This window comes from Sus scrofa, chromosome 6, assembly GCF_054392235.1.
Source record: "Sus scrofa isolate SSC_HxYL_T2T_F1_AM1 chromosome 6, Sscrofa_HxYL_maternal_Yorkshire_Landrace_v2.0, whole genome shotgun sequence".
Lineage (NCBI taxonomy): Eukaryota > Metazoa > Chordata > Mammalia > Artiodactyla > Suidae > Sus > Sus scrofa.
The window spans coordinates 150376385-150394326 of NC_139388.1; the positions used below are offsets into that span (position 1 = coordinate 150376385).

Here is a 17942-nt window from a genome sequence, read left to right on the forward strand (position 1 = left end):
GGTAGTTCTATGTATAGATTTCTATACATAGAACTATCTCCATACTGTTCTCCATAGTGGTTGCACCAGCTTACAGTCCCACCAATAGTACAGGAGGGTTCCCTCTTTTCCGTACCCCCTTCTGCATTTGTTATTTGGGGACTTATTAAAGATGGCCATTCTGACTGGTGTGAGGTGGTATCTCATGGTATTTTTGATTCGTATTTCTCTAACAATCAGGGATGTTGAGCATTTTTTCATGTGCTTGTTGGCCATCTGTATATCTTCCTTGGAGAATGGTCTATTCAGGTCTTTTGCCCATTTTTCCATTGGGTGGTTGGCTTTTTTGGTGTTGAGTTGTATAAGTTGCTCGTATATTCTAGAGATTAAACCTTTGTCTATTGCATCATTTGAAACTATTTTCTCCCATTCTATAAGTTGTCTTTTTGTTTTCTTTTTGGTTTCCTTTGCTGTGCAAAAGCTTGTCAGTTTGATTAGGTCCCATTGGTTTATTTTTGCTCTTATTTCTGTTGCCTTGGGAGAATGACCTGAGAAAATATTCATGAGGTTGATGTCAGAGAATGTTTTGCCTATATTCTCTTCCAGGAGTTTGATGGTGTCTTGTCTTATATTTAAGTCTTTAAGCCATTTTGAGTTTATTTTTGTGCATGGTGTGAGGGTGTGTTCTAGTTTCATTGATTTGCATGCAGCTGTCCAGTTTTCCCAGCAATTCTTGCTGAATAGACTAAGGCACATGCACCCGCACGTTCATTGCAGCACTATTACAATAGCCAAGACATGGAAACAACCCAAATGTCCATCGACAGACACAGATGATTGGATTAGGAAGATGTAGTATATATCCACAATGGAATACTACTCAGCCATAAAAAGGAACGACATAATGCCATTTGCAGCAACATGGATGGAACTAGAGACTCATACTGAATGAAATAAGTAAGAAAGAGAAAGACAAATACCATATGATATCACCTATATTTGGAATCTAATATAAGGCACAAATGAACGTTTCCACAGAGAAGAAAATCATAGACTTGGAGAACAGACTTGTGGCTGCCCGGTGGGGAGAGGGGAGAAGGGAGAGGGAGGGAGTGGGAGGGATTGGGAGCTCGGGGGTTAACAGATGCAAACTATTGCTCTTGGAATGGATTTACAATGAGATCCTGCATTGAGAACTATGTCTAGATACTTACATCGCAACACAACAATGGGAGGAAAAAAGTATGTATACATGTATGTGTAGCTTGGTCCCCATGCTATACAGTGGGAAAAAAAAAACACACTTAGCTTCAAAAAAAAAAAAAAAGAAATATCAATCACAAATATCCAGAATGAAAAAAGATTGATTTAAAAGTAGTTCCTCTGAAAGGTGGGTCAGATTTGGTTCAAAATTAAAATCTAGGAGTTCCTGTTTGGCTCAGCGGGTTACAAACCCAACTAATATCCATGAAGATGCAGGTTCTATCCTTGGCCTTGCTCAGTGGGTAAAGGATCCGGTGTTGCTGTAACTGTGGTGCAGGTCGGCAGCTGTAGCTCTGATACGACCCCTAGCCTGGGAACTTCTATGTGCCATGGGTGCGCCCAAAAAGGAAAAAAAAATGTAAAGTCTGAGATAGGCAAGAGAGGGCCCAAACCTCTTTAACTGAATTCAAGACCTGAGATGCAGGTAGGTTATACTCCAGGACATGAAAAGACAGAACTTTTTCAGGGTGGGAAACAAGACATGGGGAAGTAAAGCTGTGACTCTCATTAAAGAAGCAACATTTAGATTAAAATATGTATCTATATATATAAACATAGATAAATACATACATACATACAAACTAGTATGAAGGTTAATTGTATGTGTCAACTTGACTGGCTCTCAGGTACACAGATTAAGCATTATTTCTGGGTGTGTCGTGAGGGTGTTTCCAGATGAGATTAGCATTTGAATTGGTGAACTCAGTAAAGCAGATTGCCCTCCCCTGTGTAGGTGCATCGTCCAATCTACTGAGGGTCTGAAAGGAAAACAAGGCGGAGGAAGGAAGAATTCACCCCCTTTTTCTGCCTCACTGGGCTGGGACAACTCATGTCATCTTCTGCCCTCAGACTGGGACCTACACCATCAGCTCTTCTGGTTCTCAGGCTAGACTCAGATTGAATTAAACCACCAGATTTCCTGGGTCTCCAGTTTGCCAACGATACACTGGGGGACTTAGCCTCCATAATCATGTGAGCCAATTTCTTATAAAAATTTTTATCTATATATCATCTATCATCTCTCTCTCTCATCTACCTATACACATGCATACATATATCCTATGAGTTCTGTTTCTTTGAAAAACCCTAATACAACGAGTAATAAAGAAATAAACCATTGCAATGTTCTAATTGTGTATCAGGTACTCAGAGCTTTTGTGTGCTTTCTTCATTCACTCATTTATTGAATAAATATCAGAGTGCCTAATATGTGCCATGTACTGTGCTAAGCACAGGGGACAAAAAGTCAAAGGAGATTTGATCCTCCAGAGACTGACAATAATCTGCACAAAAACTCCATAAGGACCATTATTATCTTTACTTTACAGAACAGGAAATATAAGCTTGGAACAAGCATGAGACTTAGTTAAAGGTTACACAGGTAGAACAGCAGACTTGCACCTGGTGTCTAGGAACCTACTTTTTCTATTAATATATGGCTGCCTCCTATCAGCCCATAATTCCAGAAAAAAAATTACTTAAATCAATAGCCAGAAAAGCACTTGGAAAAGAAGGTGGTAATCCTAGGTGTCAAAATGTGCTGAGTAGCTTTGTCTTTAGAAGGGTTTCTTGCACCAGCTGTTAGCAGTACTATTGGCAGACAGCGTTCAACTGTCAACACTTCAGAATCTGACTCAGCTGCAAGAGAGCCACCATGGCCAAGGTCATGGCCCTTCTTAGCCTGCCCATATTGAAGCACTGATTGATGCAGCCCTACAAAGGTTATTCATCTCAGCCAAGCTCAAGACAGCACTGAAGGATCATTCTAGCTCAAGAGTTCCCCATGTACCAGCTTAGGCTGTTGTCAGACACGCAAAAGGGTTTAACCTCCCCCTCTGCCCACCCTGCGCCAACCTGAGCTGTTGAGCCCAAGGTCTTGTCTTAATGAACATCCTGCACACCAAGCTTGGAGTTGGAGTCAGTATGCTTCAAGGAAAACCTGATGAGCAATGAAGGAACTCTGTCCTTTTTTATCCTCCAAAGAGCACAACTCGAACATGAGAAAAAGTTATACAGAGATAGCATTTGGGTTTAATAAATTTCTTTCAACAATTCAACAGCTTTCCTCAAAAAGCACTGAACTTTGTGAGACACAGTGTTGGAGGGATCTGTGTAATCAAATAAGTTGCTATTTTACCTAAACTTCTGGGGTTTTTTTGGTTTTGGTTTTTCCACTGTGCTGCTGGTTAGCACATAGCATAGTATCACTGGTATTTTGAAATTAGTGACTGGAAATCTTTAAAAGGAAACTTCCTAGTTTCAATGGGTTATGGGAAAAATTTTAAGATAGATGGAGGGAAAATCCATAACTCCCCAAATTAATTCCAATGACTCCCCCAATTAATCTGAGATTATTTAAGATACGGTGGTATAGAAACTGTCAATATCGACCAATATCCACTCACTCCTTCGTCTTTTAGTAGCAGAACCCTGAATTTTAGTTGATTACACATGTTTCCAGCCAAAGACTACATTTTCCAGATTCCCTTCCGGCTAATATTGCCATGTGACTAAATTATGGGCAATGGGATCTGGGTGGTAGTGATAGGTATTTAATGTCTGAATTAAACCCTTAAAGGAAACCACTTGCCTTTTATTTTTCTTTCGTCCATCCCAAGGCTGGAACATGGAGGTGTTTCAGGATGATAAGGCAGCCGCACCCTCAAAAAGATGTAGCAATAATACAGAAAGTTCTTGGGTTTTGAATGACTCCTGGAGCAAGACTCTATTACCCATCTGGACTACCTACCAGCTCTGACTCTTATGTGGGATACAAATAAACCACCTATTTTGTTTAAGCTATTACTATTTTGGTGTCCGTTAAAGCAGCTCTGCCATTATTTTAATTTATACAGATCCCAAATCAACAACTAAAACCTGGATGATTTTTCTTCTTTACCCTTATCAGCATGGTATCTTTTTAGGAGACTACAACTTAGGAATAGAAAGTAATCTTTTGCATGTGAGTTGACTTCTGCATCCTGCCCTCTTCTTTTTTGGTGTTATGCATTGCCCTGGTCCATACTACATTTGATTTCCATATAAAAATCAGAGCCCAGGTGAGATCTGGACTGAAATTATGTTTGTTTATATGGCAGGATTTTTGCCAGCAATTTAAATCCTAATTTTCTATGTTGCTGAAGCTATGTTTTGGGGAGAAGTCATTTCAGAAAGGTTTGTTTATATTGTACATACACATAGATATATGTATGATTCATTCATTCATTCATGCATCCATTCATTCATTTCATTCATTTATTGAGTCTTTTGACCATGAAGTATATACAGGGTATCTATCCAAATAAAATAAAACTCAATTCATGATGAGATATCAAATAAATTACAATTCATAGATACATACTCATAGATGAATGAAAACTACAAGTAAAACCAAACTTTATCTTAAGATTCTTCAAAATAAATAGAAATCAGAAATTCAACACAACCCATTGTTTCAAACAGTTTACCATTTGAAAATTTCTCTGCTTCTGTTAGTGTAATGATGTTTGCTTTTGTAGTATAAGAGCCTTAGCCTAAATGAAATATCCTGATACATCATTAACTGGTATACATCCTATTTATCTTTTTGTACCTGAAGTAAGCATAGATGTATGAACATCTTATTGTTTGGTTGGAAACATCTAACATGTACAAAGAATTCCTCATATTTGCCATGGCACTAGCTGAATTTCAGAAAGTTATTTCTATTTATCCAGTTCTGAAGCTAAAGTTTTAGGTATGTCATTTGTGCAATATAGGTTCACACGGGTTATCTTGAAACGGTCGGGGATTCTAAAGCCGAGAATATATTTTCAGTTACAATCTCTCTTTATACTTACGTTGGTGTGAACACATGCCTTTTTACCTAGAGTAGCAATAACAGCTAAATTTTTTTACACTAAACGTCAAAAGTCATAAATATTTGGGAATCATAGTTATGGCAGAGCCAGATTCTCACATTAGTAAGAACGAGCTGGGATTTCAGGGGCGGTGGTTGTGGGGGATCCCAGGGTCCCTTGGTTTGTGGTGCTGCTGGTCTGCAGAAACAGCATAACTCTGGGATTATGTCCTATGGGTGTCTCCATCTAGTTTTCACACTGTTTTCCTACCATCTTTTAATCGGTCTTAACCACAGTATATTAATATATTACTTTAAAAATAGGTGTTTGAACAGATACACACTACCATATGTAAAAAAGATAAACAAGGATTTACTGTATAGCACAGAGAACTACATCCAGTACCTTGTAAGAACCTACAATGGAAAAGAATATAAAAAATGGAGATATATATATGTATCTGAATAACTCTGCTCTACACCAAAAACTAACACGGTATTGCAAATAAACTACACTTCAATAAAAATAAATTTGAAGAAATAGGTATTAGGAAGAGCTCAGTGTAACAACCACTCTTCTTGCTGCACTGCAGCAATGTACTGGGTTGGAGGAATAGCTGCCAGATGACTTGGCATATGTATTCTTCTTGATAGAAAGAATTTCTTCTTTCCTAGGGTCAACTAACTGTCAGCAAATAAATAGCATGTGTCTGGGATCATTCTAGTAAGTTTTTCTGTTTTCTTTCTCTTTTTAAAATTTTACTGAAGTATAGTTAGTTTACAATGTTGGGTCTAGTAAGTTTTCTTTCCCATAAATTTGTTCATTTAACCCCATGAACTTCTTCACTTATCCAGGTAGCTTCCAAATGCCAAGTTTATTACACCCTATAGAGAAGTGGATATAAATTGGTTTCAGGCACTTAAATAACTTTTTACTGTTAATAAAAAATGATTTAGTAAGCGCAAAAAATGATTTGAAAGCTGTCTACTGAAAAGTGAAAGTGTATGCATTAGAAATGCCCCTATTACTAGACACCATCCCTGTTACAGACCAATATATGAATTTAAAATCTGTACCCTCCATTGCAGAAGGGAAAGAAAACTAACACTATGTCATGCCTTCCTTTGCAAGAAGACATCTTAAGATGGGCAGTGAGTATACCATGAAAAGTCACCAGAAATATATTTGCTGTGGTTGATTTCAATTAGCAATCATGTTAGTTGACTCTTTACTGAGTGATAAAGAAGGTGTCATTATTGACTTTATTCACCTCAGGTAGGCAAATGCTTATTCAAAATACAAGTGATGACAACTTCTTTAGAAAGGTCAGTTGAGATATTTCCAGAAGCATCTTCAAAAAATGGTTCAGCATTTATTAACTACCTCAATCCCGAGAAACACTGAAGGGAGATCGAGTCTCTCTAAAGAAGATGCTGAGAAGCCCAGAACATAATAATAGCTGCTGGGACAAGAGCCGTCCTTTGCTCTTCACAGCTATTTTTAGAAAACAATTGCAGCACTTATCAAACAGCACAGAGAAAACACGTGCTGGAACTCAGAATTCAGCAACTGGAGAAATGTAGTAGATGAGAATTGGGGGAGGAAGCGCGAATTGTAGAAAAATACCAACTTGATTAACATAAATAAGGCATACCTATATTTGAGAGGGTGATGAGAGTACTTAAGACAAATTGATAGTAAAATTTAAGGTAGATTGTGAGTTTTAATACCATTTTAGACTATGATCTATGACATTAGATTAGTATTTCTCTTTTGAAGCACTAGCAATGAAAAATTTTTTTCTAAAAAAAGCAATTTCCTTTGTTTTCTTTCCATGAGTTTTTTATGTGTCATAAAAGAGGACATAAGATATGTTTTTAAAAATTGCTGTTAGTAAATATGTAAACTTCATATTGTTTTTAATTGCTTCAGAAGTCTGGAAAAGCTTTATCTTTTTCTTCTTTGAATAATGTTTGCAGGAAAATAAGTCAAAAAGAAATGCAGTCCCAGGCACTTTTAGCACTTCTTTGAAAAGCACAAGAACTGTAATATAAAATGAGCACAGCTTTGCATAGCTAGAATGACCTGTTTCAGGTTTACAGAATTCATAAAACGGTGACCATATGCAGCCTTCGGTTTAAGGAATTTCTGATCTACTTAACATGTATGGGTGGAATATGGCTGTCTGTCCAAGCTCAGCAAGGCGTGAAATAAAAAAACCACTCACCACCGGTGATGGAGAAAGTGCAATGTTGCCTATTGAGGCCTTCAGTTCATCTACAGTTGCAGCGTTCTTAAGAATGTCTTTAGATTGCAATGGCTTAATCTTGATATTAAACTTCTTGTGCGATTCTTCTTCCTCTTCCGACTCGCTTGAGGAATAAAAGTGCTTTCCTTTGGTAGGTAGAACACAGTTAAAGATACATAACTCTTTTGTCTATGGGGAGGCAATGATGAGTCTAAGGTAAGGGTGACTAAACATAGAGGCAGCAGGGGTGTACTTAGATGGCAGAAAATCAAAGTAAAACAAACAAAAATAAAAGAAGAAGGCAGGGAAGGGTTAAAATGTATTCACCTTTCCTTGGAGCATCATTAAGGATGGTGAATTTCAAAGAGCGATGGTTACAAAGGAATACTTTTTCTTTTTTTTCTTTTTTTTTTTTTTTTTTTGTCTTTTTGTCTTTTTGCCTAGAAAAAGGGCCTCTTCTGGGGCATATGGAGGTTCCCAGGTTAGGGGTCTAATTGGAGCTGTAGCCACTGGCCTACGCCAGAGCCACAGCAACGAGGGATCCAAGCCGAGTCTGCGACCTACACCACAGCTCACGGCAACGCCGGATCCTTAACCCACTGAGCAAGGCCAGGGATCGAACCTGCAACCTCATGGTTCCTAGTCGGATTCGTTAATCACTGCACCACAATGGGAACTCCAAGGAATACATTTTTGCTGCAGCTGACCATTTGTGTCACATTCAGCACTCAGAGTGACACATCCACAGGAACTTCCTCTTGTCATAAGAGAAGAAGGCCACTCTATGGACCATGGATGAGGAGTTTTAAGTGCTTCAGAGTGTGACCTGCTCTGACCAGAGGTGACTTTGGGGAAGACACAAGTCAGAGCCATTTTCCAGCCACCATGAGTGGCACTGTCATATCAAGTTTTAGCAAGACAACCTAGCACCCACAAGCTGCGCAATTACTTTTCCAGCACAATTGTTCTTTTTCTCTCCTCTCTCTCTCTTCTATGACTAGATCAAGGCAAAGTGTCGCTTATTAGTGATCAGGCTGTTCTCTGTGCTGTTTATTCCTCTCTAATACTAGGACAACATGACTCAAAAAGCTTGGGTTTCAGCACCTTTGCAAACCTAATTTATCACACCATTTTCTGAGAGAAAATGAAAATTAAAAAAATAAAGGAAGTTCCCATTGTGGCTCAGTGGTAATGAACCTGTCTAGTATCCATGAGGACTCGGGTTCGATCCCTGGTCCCGCTCAGTGGGTTAAGGATCTGGTGTTGCCCGTGAGCTCTGGTGCAGGTCGAAAACTTGGCTCGAATCCCATGTTGCTTTGGCTGTGGTGTAGGCTGGTAGCTGCAGCTCGGATTTGACCCTTAGCCTGGGAACTTCCTTATGCCATGGGCTTGGCCCTAAAAAGAGAAAAAAAGAAAGAAAGAAAGGATATAGCCGGGTTCCTCAGGTCTGATGCTGTAGCCTTCTTCATCCAGCTCAGGTGAGTTCTATAAAATACAAGTGCACATTAAACAATTATTATCCTGACAATGATAAAGGAATCATTCATTTTCCTCCAAGAGCCTTATACTTAAGACTTGCCTCTTATTTGGAGGTAAATACTGAGCAATGTGTTTAGATATTTACTCAGGGATATTTAGAGAGGCTTCCTATGGGGAAAATAATCTAGGAATCAACAGTCAATGAAAGAAAACGTTCAAAGAGAATTTATCATGCATTTCCTATAAGTCGAGGAGGGGGCATGTACCAAATGCAAATGATCTTTTGTCTGTATTTTGCTAGGCAGAAGTTCCCCAAAATGCAAAGCACAAAACATCAGGGATAGGAGCTGGAAAGGAAAGGATATTCGTGAGGTTTGGAAGAATTAGGGCATCTGCATGTGCCTTTTGGGAGGATGCAGAGGAGAGAGGTGGGTCAGTGGTGAGGAAGAAACTATACCGAGATACTGAGGCAAGAATGAACAGCATGGTTCCCGTGGGGGAAGGGACAGTGGAGATGGACAGTGTGAGTCCAGCGGGAGACAGTGAAGATGACAGGACTGGACAGGAAGCCATGTGGTGGGAGACCGTGGAAAATCAGACCATAGGGGGCCAATCTGCTGGGAGGAGAGTCTAGACCTGATATGGCTACTGCAGCTTCTCAATGAGGGTAGGAGATGCTGAAAGCAGACGCTAAAGATGCTGGAAGATGCTTCAGGTTAGACTGGGGACAGAGGACATGGGAGGAAGGAAAACAAATTCAAGACCCTTGCGTCAATTTGGGTAAGAAGTGCTACGAAGGACCAAGTTGGTGGTGGTGAAAAGGGATGAACCCAGGACATTTGGAACCTTCCCCGTCTGTTCTTAGTAACAGAGAGGGAAGGTTGAAGAAGACTCAAAGATTTCTGCTCTCAAATCCTGGGAGGATCCCTGGCTGAACTGATTCCAACAGCAGGCAACCTACATTTTTAGGAAAAAGACAGGAAAGATAAAGAATCGGAATGAGTGTGATCTTTTAGTTACCATTCTATGGTGAGTACTGGGACCCATGCTTTATTTCACTAACACTTCATGACAGTCCTATGTGAAAAGAACTATCCCACTCACCAAGGAGGAAACTAAGAGGAATTAGATGCTATTTCTCAAGGAAACACACCCAGCAAATGGCAGACCTGGGTCTTGACCCCAGGTATTTTGAGACTACCTCTATGCCTGAGAAAAAAAGAGGGTGCTGAGTTTAAGGGCAATGCTCTTGAAGTTGAAGTTATAGGCTTGGAAGTAAACAGGACAGATCTGGAGAGAGAAAGAGAGAGAGATTTTGGAGTCCCCGAAGCAATAGATGTGCTGTGACCTTGGAGAGAGGTAAGGCCTGAACGCCATGGAAAAGCTGCCTTTTCTTGAGCATTTTCCTCTTGTCTTTCATTAGTAGTCAGTTACTTTTTTAAAAAATGCAAATGTATTGAGGACACCTTCCTGTTAAAATCCTGTCCCTGGCTTCTCCCTGCACTTAGAAAAGCCCAGCACCACTGTATAGCCTGGAAGACCCTGCCTGACCTGGCTCCAGCCCTGCTCTCTAGCCTCAGGTCTCCGATGCTCCCAAGGCCTTCCTTCCATCGTAATGTTTATGATTTGATTGTTGCAAGCTCTTTCCCATTTCAGGGTCCTCATGAATGTCCTTCTCTCTGCCCTGAAGTCTCTTTCCTCAAATGTGCAGTCAGCTAAGCCTTACTTCAACTTCAGGACTTTGCCAGAAGGCCACATCCTTCCATAGGCCTTCCTTGCTCTTACCCCTTCCCTGTCAAAACCACGATGATATAATCTATTAAGAATAAAATCTTTCTTATTTCTTAAAGACAGTGGAGTCTAATGTATAATTACAACCAGAATTCCTATATGACCTGATTAGCTTTTAGGACGAAGCAAATTTGAGGAAAGTTCTACTTCATTGAAACACATGGGTTTAGGGTTTAGATGGGGTGCCATGAAGTACTTGATGTGTAATTTTGTTTTGTAATTATCATGCTTCTTATGTGCTTAGTGTATCCCATTCCTGTGGATTAAAGAATTCTACAAAATACAAGTATTTTTCAGGTGAAAAAGGGTCAATTTTGAAAAAAGAAATCACCCTTCTTAATAGATTTATTTATTAATACATTTATTTATTTATTGTCTTTTTAGGGCCACAACTGTGGCATATGGAGGTTCCTAGGCTAGGGGTTGAATCAGAGCTGTAGCTGCCAGACACAGCAACAGCCACAGCAATGCTGTATCCTTAAGCCACTGGGCGAGGCCAGGGATTGAACCTGCATCCTCATGCATGCTAGTCAGATTCATTTCCGCTGAGCCATGATGAGAACTCCCCTTTCTTAATATTGTTAGTAACTTCCCTTATAACATTATGTGTGAACAATTAAATGTAGGTTAGCATAGGGGTTATCATAGATTCTAGGGAATTGAATTGCTAAAAATATCAAAAAGATCTAAATCCTGGGAAACAGATATGAGAGAGGATCAGGTAATGAGGTTGATAGAATGACATTTTTCAGAGGGTACAGGTGGTATGAAGAATTTAACTTTTCTGAGCATTTTTCTCTAGAACATAGTATTTATCATTTAAGGTGGTAAGAATTCAGTAGCATTTAATATTATAAATGATACTATTATTTATTATAAAAACGAAAGTTTTATTATTAACAAATATGCAAAAGCTTTACCATCAGGCTTAACTTTTATAAAAGGGGAGGTTGGGCCAAACTGTTACCGAAGGTATCAGTACAAACACATTTTGTAGGGATTGTGAATGTGGGCACTTACTATGAAAAAGAAATGATTTTTGCTGTGAATAGGGTCTACATGTCTTATATGATTAGAAATCTAAGAGCAATTGTGTCCATCCTGTTGTGGTTGATGAAGCATGTGGTGAGGATGTTAACTGGTTTATGGGGGAATTATGAGAGTTTAAGTCTCAGCTGGGATTCATCTTTACTCCTTGGGAAGCAATAGACGATTACCATTAGATCTGGGAAAAATCTGCACTATGAGGCTATAATAATGATCATGGATGGCTATGGCCTCGATGTTTGTATTTCCCCGCCCCCCAATTTATATATTGAAATCCGAACCCCAAGGTGAAAGCATTAGGAGACGGAATGATTTGGTCTTGAGGGAGGAGCCCTCATGACTGGGATCAGTGCCCTTCTAAAAGAGACCCCAGGGAGGTTACAGCTGCAGGTGCCTTCTATGAACCAGAAAGGGGTCACTCAAGCAGACAGTGAATCTGCTGATACCATGATCTTGGACTTCCCAGGCTCTAGAACTGTTAGAAATAAATAGGTGTTGTTATACACCATTCAATTTTTGGTATTTTTGTTAGAGCAGCCTGAATGGACAAGGACAATATGAAACCAAGGCTCAGGTATGAATTGCCTTGACCCAGTATTCAAAGCTGCTTTGAAATAATCCAGAACTGAAATATCTGGAGTTAATATTTTTAAAAGCATTTTATTTATTTATTTATTTATCTTTTGAGGGCCACACCCACGGCATATGGAGGTTCTCGGGTTAGGGGTAGAATGGAAGCTGTAGCTGCTGGCCTACACCACAGCCACATCAATGCAGGATCCGAGCTGCATTTGCGACCTGCACCACCGATCCTTAACCCACTGGGTGAGGCTAGGGATTGAACCCGTATCCTCATGGATACAAATTGGGCTCGTTAACTGCTGATCCATGATGGGAACTCCAAAAAAAGCATTTTTTTATACACATGTTACAGGAGAGGCAGGCAACTGAAATAGTCTGCAAAGAATTATCTCATTGAATCCTTGCAACAATGCTGTAAAGTCCCTACTAACTGCATTTTTTGCTGGTCAGCAAATAAGTACCCCAAAGCCACACGCAACTGATATGTGGAGAGGCCAGGTCTTGTACCCAGGTCTAACAGACTCTAATGCTCTTGACTCCTGTATCATGCTAATTATGCCAGACACTTCCTTATGACATGTTTCACTTATTTTGTGTCTCATTCTAAATGAGGAATGCCTCAATTCACTTTCACATCCTGAAATATTTATAAAGACAAACAATCCTCGGATACTCACATATCTTTCCCAATCAATTTCCGCATAAAATCCATTTGGTGCCCCATTGCTTTTCTTCTGTAATAAATTTGAAAATACATTTAGAAGAGAAACATTTGAATGGAAAAGAAAGGAACAAAGAACACTTAACTCTTATCTGTATTTAGCATGAGCTATCAAAATCCAGCACTGGAAAGACAAATTAGAGCAGCCTATTAAGAAACCACATTGGTGTAACTGAATGGTAAATTGCACTCTCATGAAATGGCATAAAAGAACTTGTACACTTATTTCACAAAAGACTGTAGGATACCTAAGCATACGGATATTACCAACTAGCTGTTCCAATTTTATTCAATTACTAAGGAATTAGCAGCACCTACATTATAATTTAATCCTCTAGACCTTCAGGGGATATAACCAGATGTATATACATATTTAAAAGAAACATTTTGACTTCTCTGCTGCTCTCTATAAGATTCATTCTAACATATCCAAAGAGTTTTCATCCAAGTCATTAGCTGATCTTCTTTTAGCTTTTCTAACACTGACTCAACTTTTTCCTTGATAGAATATAAAGGAAATTGGCTCTACATCAGTTAACTCAGCCTCTAAGTATTATAAAATAGTGTTGCTCTTCTTTTCAAGTGGCTCTTCTTATCAAATTATTAAAAGAGAATTTGAGGATTCATCACGGATTTCTATCATCCATGCCTCCAGGAGCTCAGATCATGGCAAGATGACTGAGTGCCAGCTTTATTTCCTCTGGATTATTTTAAACATTCTATTTTGGCCCGTAGTACAGACCATGCCACGTATGACCACAAGAACTTGAGCAAGGATATGGCATCATCCAAACTAAAATTGCTGGGATTCTCTACTTTTCATGAGCAAAGGACAAAGACAAAAATCGGTAATGGCAATGGAGAGTTCATTCAACAGCGTTCCTCTCGTTAGCACATAGAGCAGGAGTGTGTCACTGAGCATGTGACGAGGTCTCCTGACAACACACTGCAGATGCTGACGCACGAGGCTTAAGGACGGGACACCTAACTCTGCGATCACAAATGAAGGCCAAAGTGGAACTACAAAGTGAACAGCTGACATTTAATTTGACACATAGATAGGAGACGAAAGCTTTTCATTTATGCCTATAGGATCACGAGCAAACCACATAGAGGGACCCTAAGTCACTATCATCACTGATTAATACTTAGTGCATGTTATCTGGGCACCCTGAGAATGAGCAGTAGTTTAGTGACGGTGAATAGTGCATGAGGACTAGATAATGTGTTCATGCCTTCCTCTTCCTACACACCAGCACCGCACTAGGATTTGCAAATACACAAACTCCCCAGAACACAGAGCCTGGACCTGTCCTTCTCTTTGTCTTGCTCCTGACAGAGGTTATGCGCTTTATCAGACAACATCATTCTAACCTTCTCACAGAATCACCTTCACTGAATTAGGGCTTCAACGATATTTTTTCTTCTTTGAGCAAAGGTCGTTTTAAAAAGCTGCCATATCAACTCTGCACCTACGAAGCTATATTTGAGGACACAGCACATTAAATAATGTGCCATCTCATCATAAAAACCTCTCCCATGGTGAATGGGCATGGTTCCTATTTTCGTTCTGTGTGCTTTCTTTTTAAGTTTCTACTTTACCAATCTGTTTGCATATGTCTTCTTAGCAAAATTCTCCAAGTCCTTTTAGAAAGGTATGTAATCAATGAACTAAGCTAAAAGTGAAACTCAAGAATTTTGTGATCATTCTAGCATTATTAATAGAACTTTTAGCTTGTAAACAATTATTTTTTTTTTTTTTGCCTTTTTAGGGCTGCACTCAGGGAATATGGAGGTTCCCAGTCTAGGGGTCTAATCGGAACTACAGCTGCCGGCCTACACCACAGCCACAGCAACATGGGATCCAAGCCACGTCTGCGACCTACACCACAGCTCACGGCAACACCGGATCCTTAACCCACTGAGCAAGGCCAGGGATCGAACCCGCATCCTCATGGATACTCATTGGCGTCGTTAACCACTGAACCACGATGGGAACTCCTCCCAAACAATTCTTTAGTACAAAAAATTGTTAGCTAAAACCCAAAGAGATTAGGTAAATTACTGAATTCACAATTTTCAAAGTTCTACAGTTGTTTGCTTCCACGACAGTCTCATCTCCATAAACAAAGTCCTTCAAAAAAAGATAGTTGACATGCTCTGCTGAACAAAAACAAAATATACATATGTGGTATGTGTGTATGTTTCTTTCCTGACAACATGTATAGAACACTATGAATAAAAAATTCTTCAATTTTTAAAAATATCTAGATCTGGGCTGCATGAACATTTCCCAGTTTCCATGGAAACCAATGGAAAATTGAGATAAAGAGAAAGCAAAGCCTATACAAAGAAATATTCTTCTAAGTTAAGAACATTTTAAACATAAATACTAAACAGAAACAATAAATCATAACAATATGTTCTTTGGGGCAGATATTCAAAACATATGTGCATGAGTGCACAAACACACATACAAACATACACAGGTACATACACACACACAGTTTTATTAGAGGAATTGGAAATTTGGCCTGATTTATACTAGTGAATTCTTACAAATATATTTGTTTTTGCAAATGGATATTATCAAGTTAAAACTAAGCCAGAACCTGGTTGAAATTCTTCTGGTCAAACTCTAGAGAAGAAAAATTGTCTTGGTTTAACCATTTAAGCAGCTTGTAGTGTGATAGTGGTGGTTTTTCATTGGGAAAACATTAAAAAAGCAAGAAAGAATGTAAGTTAAGTGGGGAAGTGTTATTTAAAAACTAGACTTAACATTTAAAGCAATGTTGGCTCGTCACCAACCCATAAACAGTGATTTTTCTCTTGGAGTTTAAGTTATGTATTCTTTTAAATCTCTCTTTTTTAATTCCACAATTAGCATAAATAACGCCTACAACTTGAATATATGACTGTTATTTAAAGATAATTGAGGCTTACAGCAATATTGACCATGCGTTAATCAGCATTCTGTTTTGGTCAGGCTTCTCATTTACTCTTAGATAATGCAATAGGTTAAATCAATACATGTAGTAACAATTATGTTCAACTATACAGTCATCGAAGTTCTTAATTTCCATTGGGAACATTCCTCTTTTCCAAGGTCAGCTCATGGCTACCTAGTCTTCCTTGGTGAGAGTGTTAAAGACACATAATATACCGCCTAAATGTTATCTTTTTGCCATGGAGGTAGACTTGACTCATGGTGTAAATAATCCTATAGAACAGCACTGTCCAACAGCACTGTCTGGGACATAAACGTTCTGTATGCTTACTGTCCAATATGGTGCCACTAGCACAAGTAGCTATGGAGTATTTGAAATACAGCACGTGCCACTGAGGAACTGAGTTTAAATAGCCACATGAGGCTACCATGTTGGCCATCCTAACTATAACTTCTGGCATATTCTGTGCTGGCATCAACATTCCTGATGTGACATGCTTTGGTCAAGTACATTGGTTCCCACGGGCCAAGGTTCTGCCAAATTTCTGATATTACTGAAACAGTGCTCATCTTAACAAAGAGCTACTTGGTTTGTATAGTATTATTTATAGTATAGCCAAAGCTTTTTTTACAGATAAAATTTGAATCTCTGTCCTATGTCTAAGACAAAGAACTCCCATGTCTTTTATGCCTGATCACTCTTTAAAAGTATATGCAGATGTCAATATATAGTCTATACGGTTGATTTAAACATTGGCCCTGGGTGATCAAGAAGTAATGGGGAAATACTATCTAAGAAAGAGTCTTCTTAAAGCTATTTTTTGTTTTTGTTTTTGTTTTTCCAATTTCAAATGGGGATTTTTACTCACTGTTTCTATAACCCCTTGGAAATTTTAAACTAAAATCTGTTTCCTTACCGAAACTTTTTTTCCTCCTTCACGCGCGCACTCTGCTTTGTTATTGTAGGGTGGTTCATGTGGGCTGGGCTGCTGGAATTGATTGTTTTCATGTAGAAAAAAGTTGTTAAAGGATCTGTTTGTTCTTTAAGACACATATAAAGAATCACATGGAGTCAGCAAACATACCAGAGAAGAAACAAAGTCTAGGCCAAATTGCAGGGCCTACCAATCTTGGCAGGGTTCCTGAAGCAAGGAGTGGACTTTGGGGCCCATAACGAGGCTCTATTCAGCAGGCAGGTGTGGCTGGGCCAGGAGAAGAAGGGAGTAGGGGGAAGAGGCATCCTAGGCACAGGGTGATGTGAATCTGGTCCTCATTCAGCCAGCCTTCATTTACAGGGAGGGAACAGACCCCTGGACCCAGCCAAGAGATGCAATACAAACAGTTGTATTTCTCGTGGGAGTCTGAAAAGGCTAGCTCCACCATACACCCACTGCACCCAAGCTTTCCTGAGAGTCATCAATACCCAGAGCATGCATAGCTGACAGCTCCAGATCTGGGCCCTTCCCTGCACACCTCTTTGTTGGATCTCCTGCCAACAATGGCCATGACCGCCCCCGCCCCCGCCTCCCCCCCCCCCCGCCACTGCCTCCCATCCTTGGTGTGGATGGAAATCGGAATGGCTTAGGAAGAAGTTAAGAGTGTGTCCTGCACAAATCAGAGTTTGTCCCTGGGTTAGAATGCATCGCCACCCACAGCTGTCTGAAGCCATGTCACCGCAACAGCCAGGTCTGCTGGGGGTGGGCATTTTCAGCCAGTGGGTAGCAAGGCAAGCCCACCTTCATACATGCAGCCCAGCCACAGAGCCTCTGTGGCCTAAATCTCAAAGGCATCATCATCAGAGATGGGCTTCACTGGATTCTGAGAAACTGAAATTCAATAGTTAAACCTAGTGCGTGGCGCCCGCTCTGCCAAAGTTGTTTATAAGGATTAAGTGGCTGCACCATCACCTGAAGTTTGTGGAACCACATTGGTGAAGCCACACATTTCAACTACAGATACTCCAAAGGCAATAATCTGAAAGCCAAGTCAGCCACGTAAAAGTGGACTGGGTCCTCAGACACAAGGTCTTAAAGAAATCAGTCTGAG

General features: G+C 39.7%; 1 protein-coding gene across 49 annotated transcripts in view; it reads right to left on the reverse strand.

Moving 5' to 3' along the window:
* The window catches only part of SGIP1 (SH3GL interacting endocytic adaptor 1), a 228031-nt gene that overhangs the window by 108668 nt on the left and 101421 nt on the right, over positions 1–17942 (reverse strand). For 22 of the 49 annotated variants that reach the window (XM_084964776.1, XM_084964758.1, XM_084964784.1 and 19 more), the window contains 4 exons: positions 16814–16885; positions 12906–12962; positions 8760–8814; positions 7309–7484 (listed from right to left, as the gene is read on the reverse strand). In XM_084964776.1, coding sequence (XP_084820902.1) covers positions 7309–7484; positions 8760–8814; positions 12906–12962; positions 16814–16885 — 360 coding nt within the window. The remainder of the gene's footprint in view (positions 1–7308; positions 7485–8759; positions 8815–12905; positions 12963–16813; positions 16886–17942) is intronic. The other 27 variants (XM_084964790.1, XM_084964789.1, XM_084964795.1 and 24 more) reach the window with 2 other exon arrangements.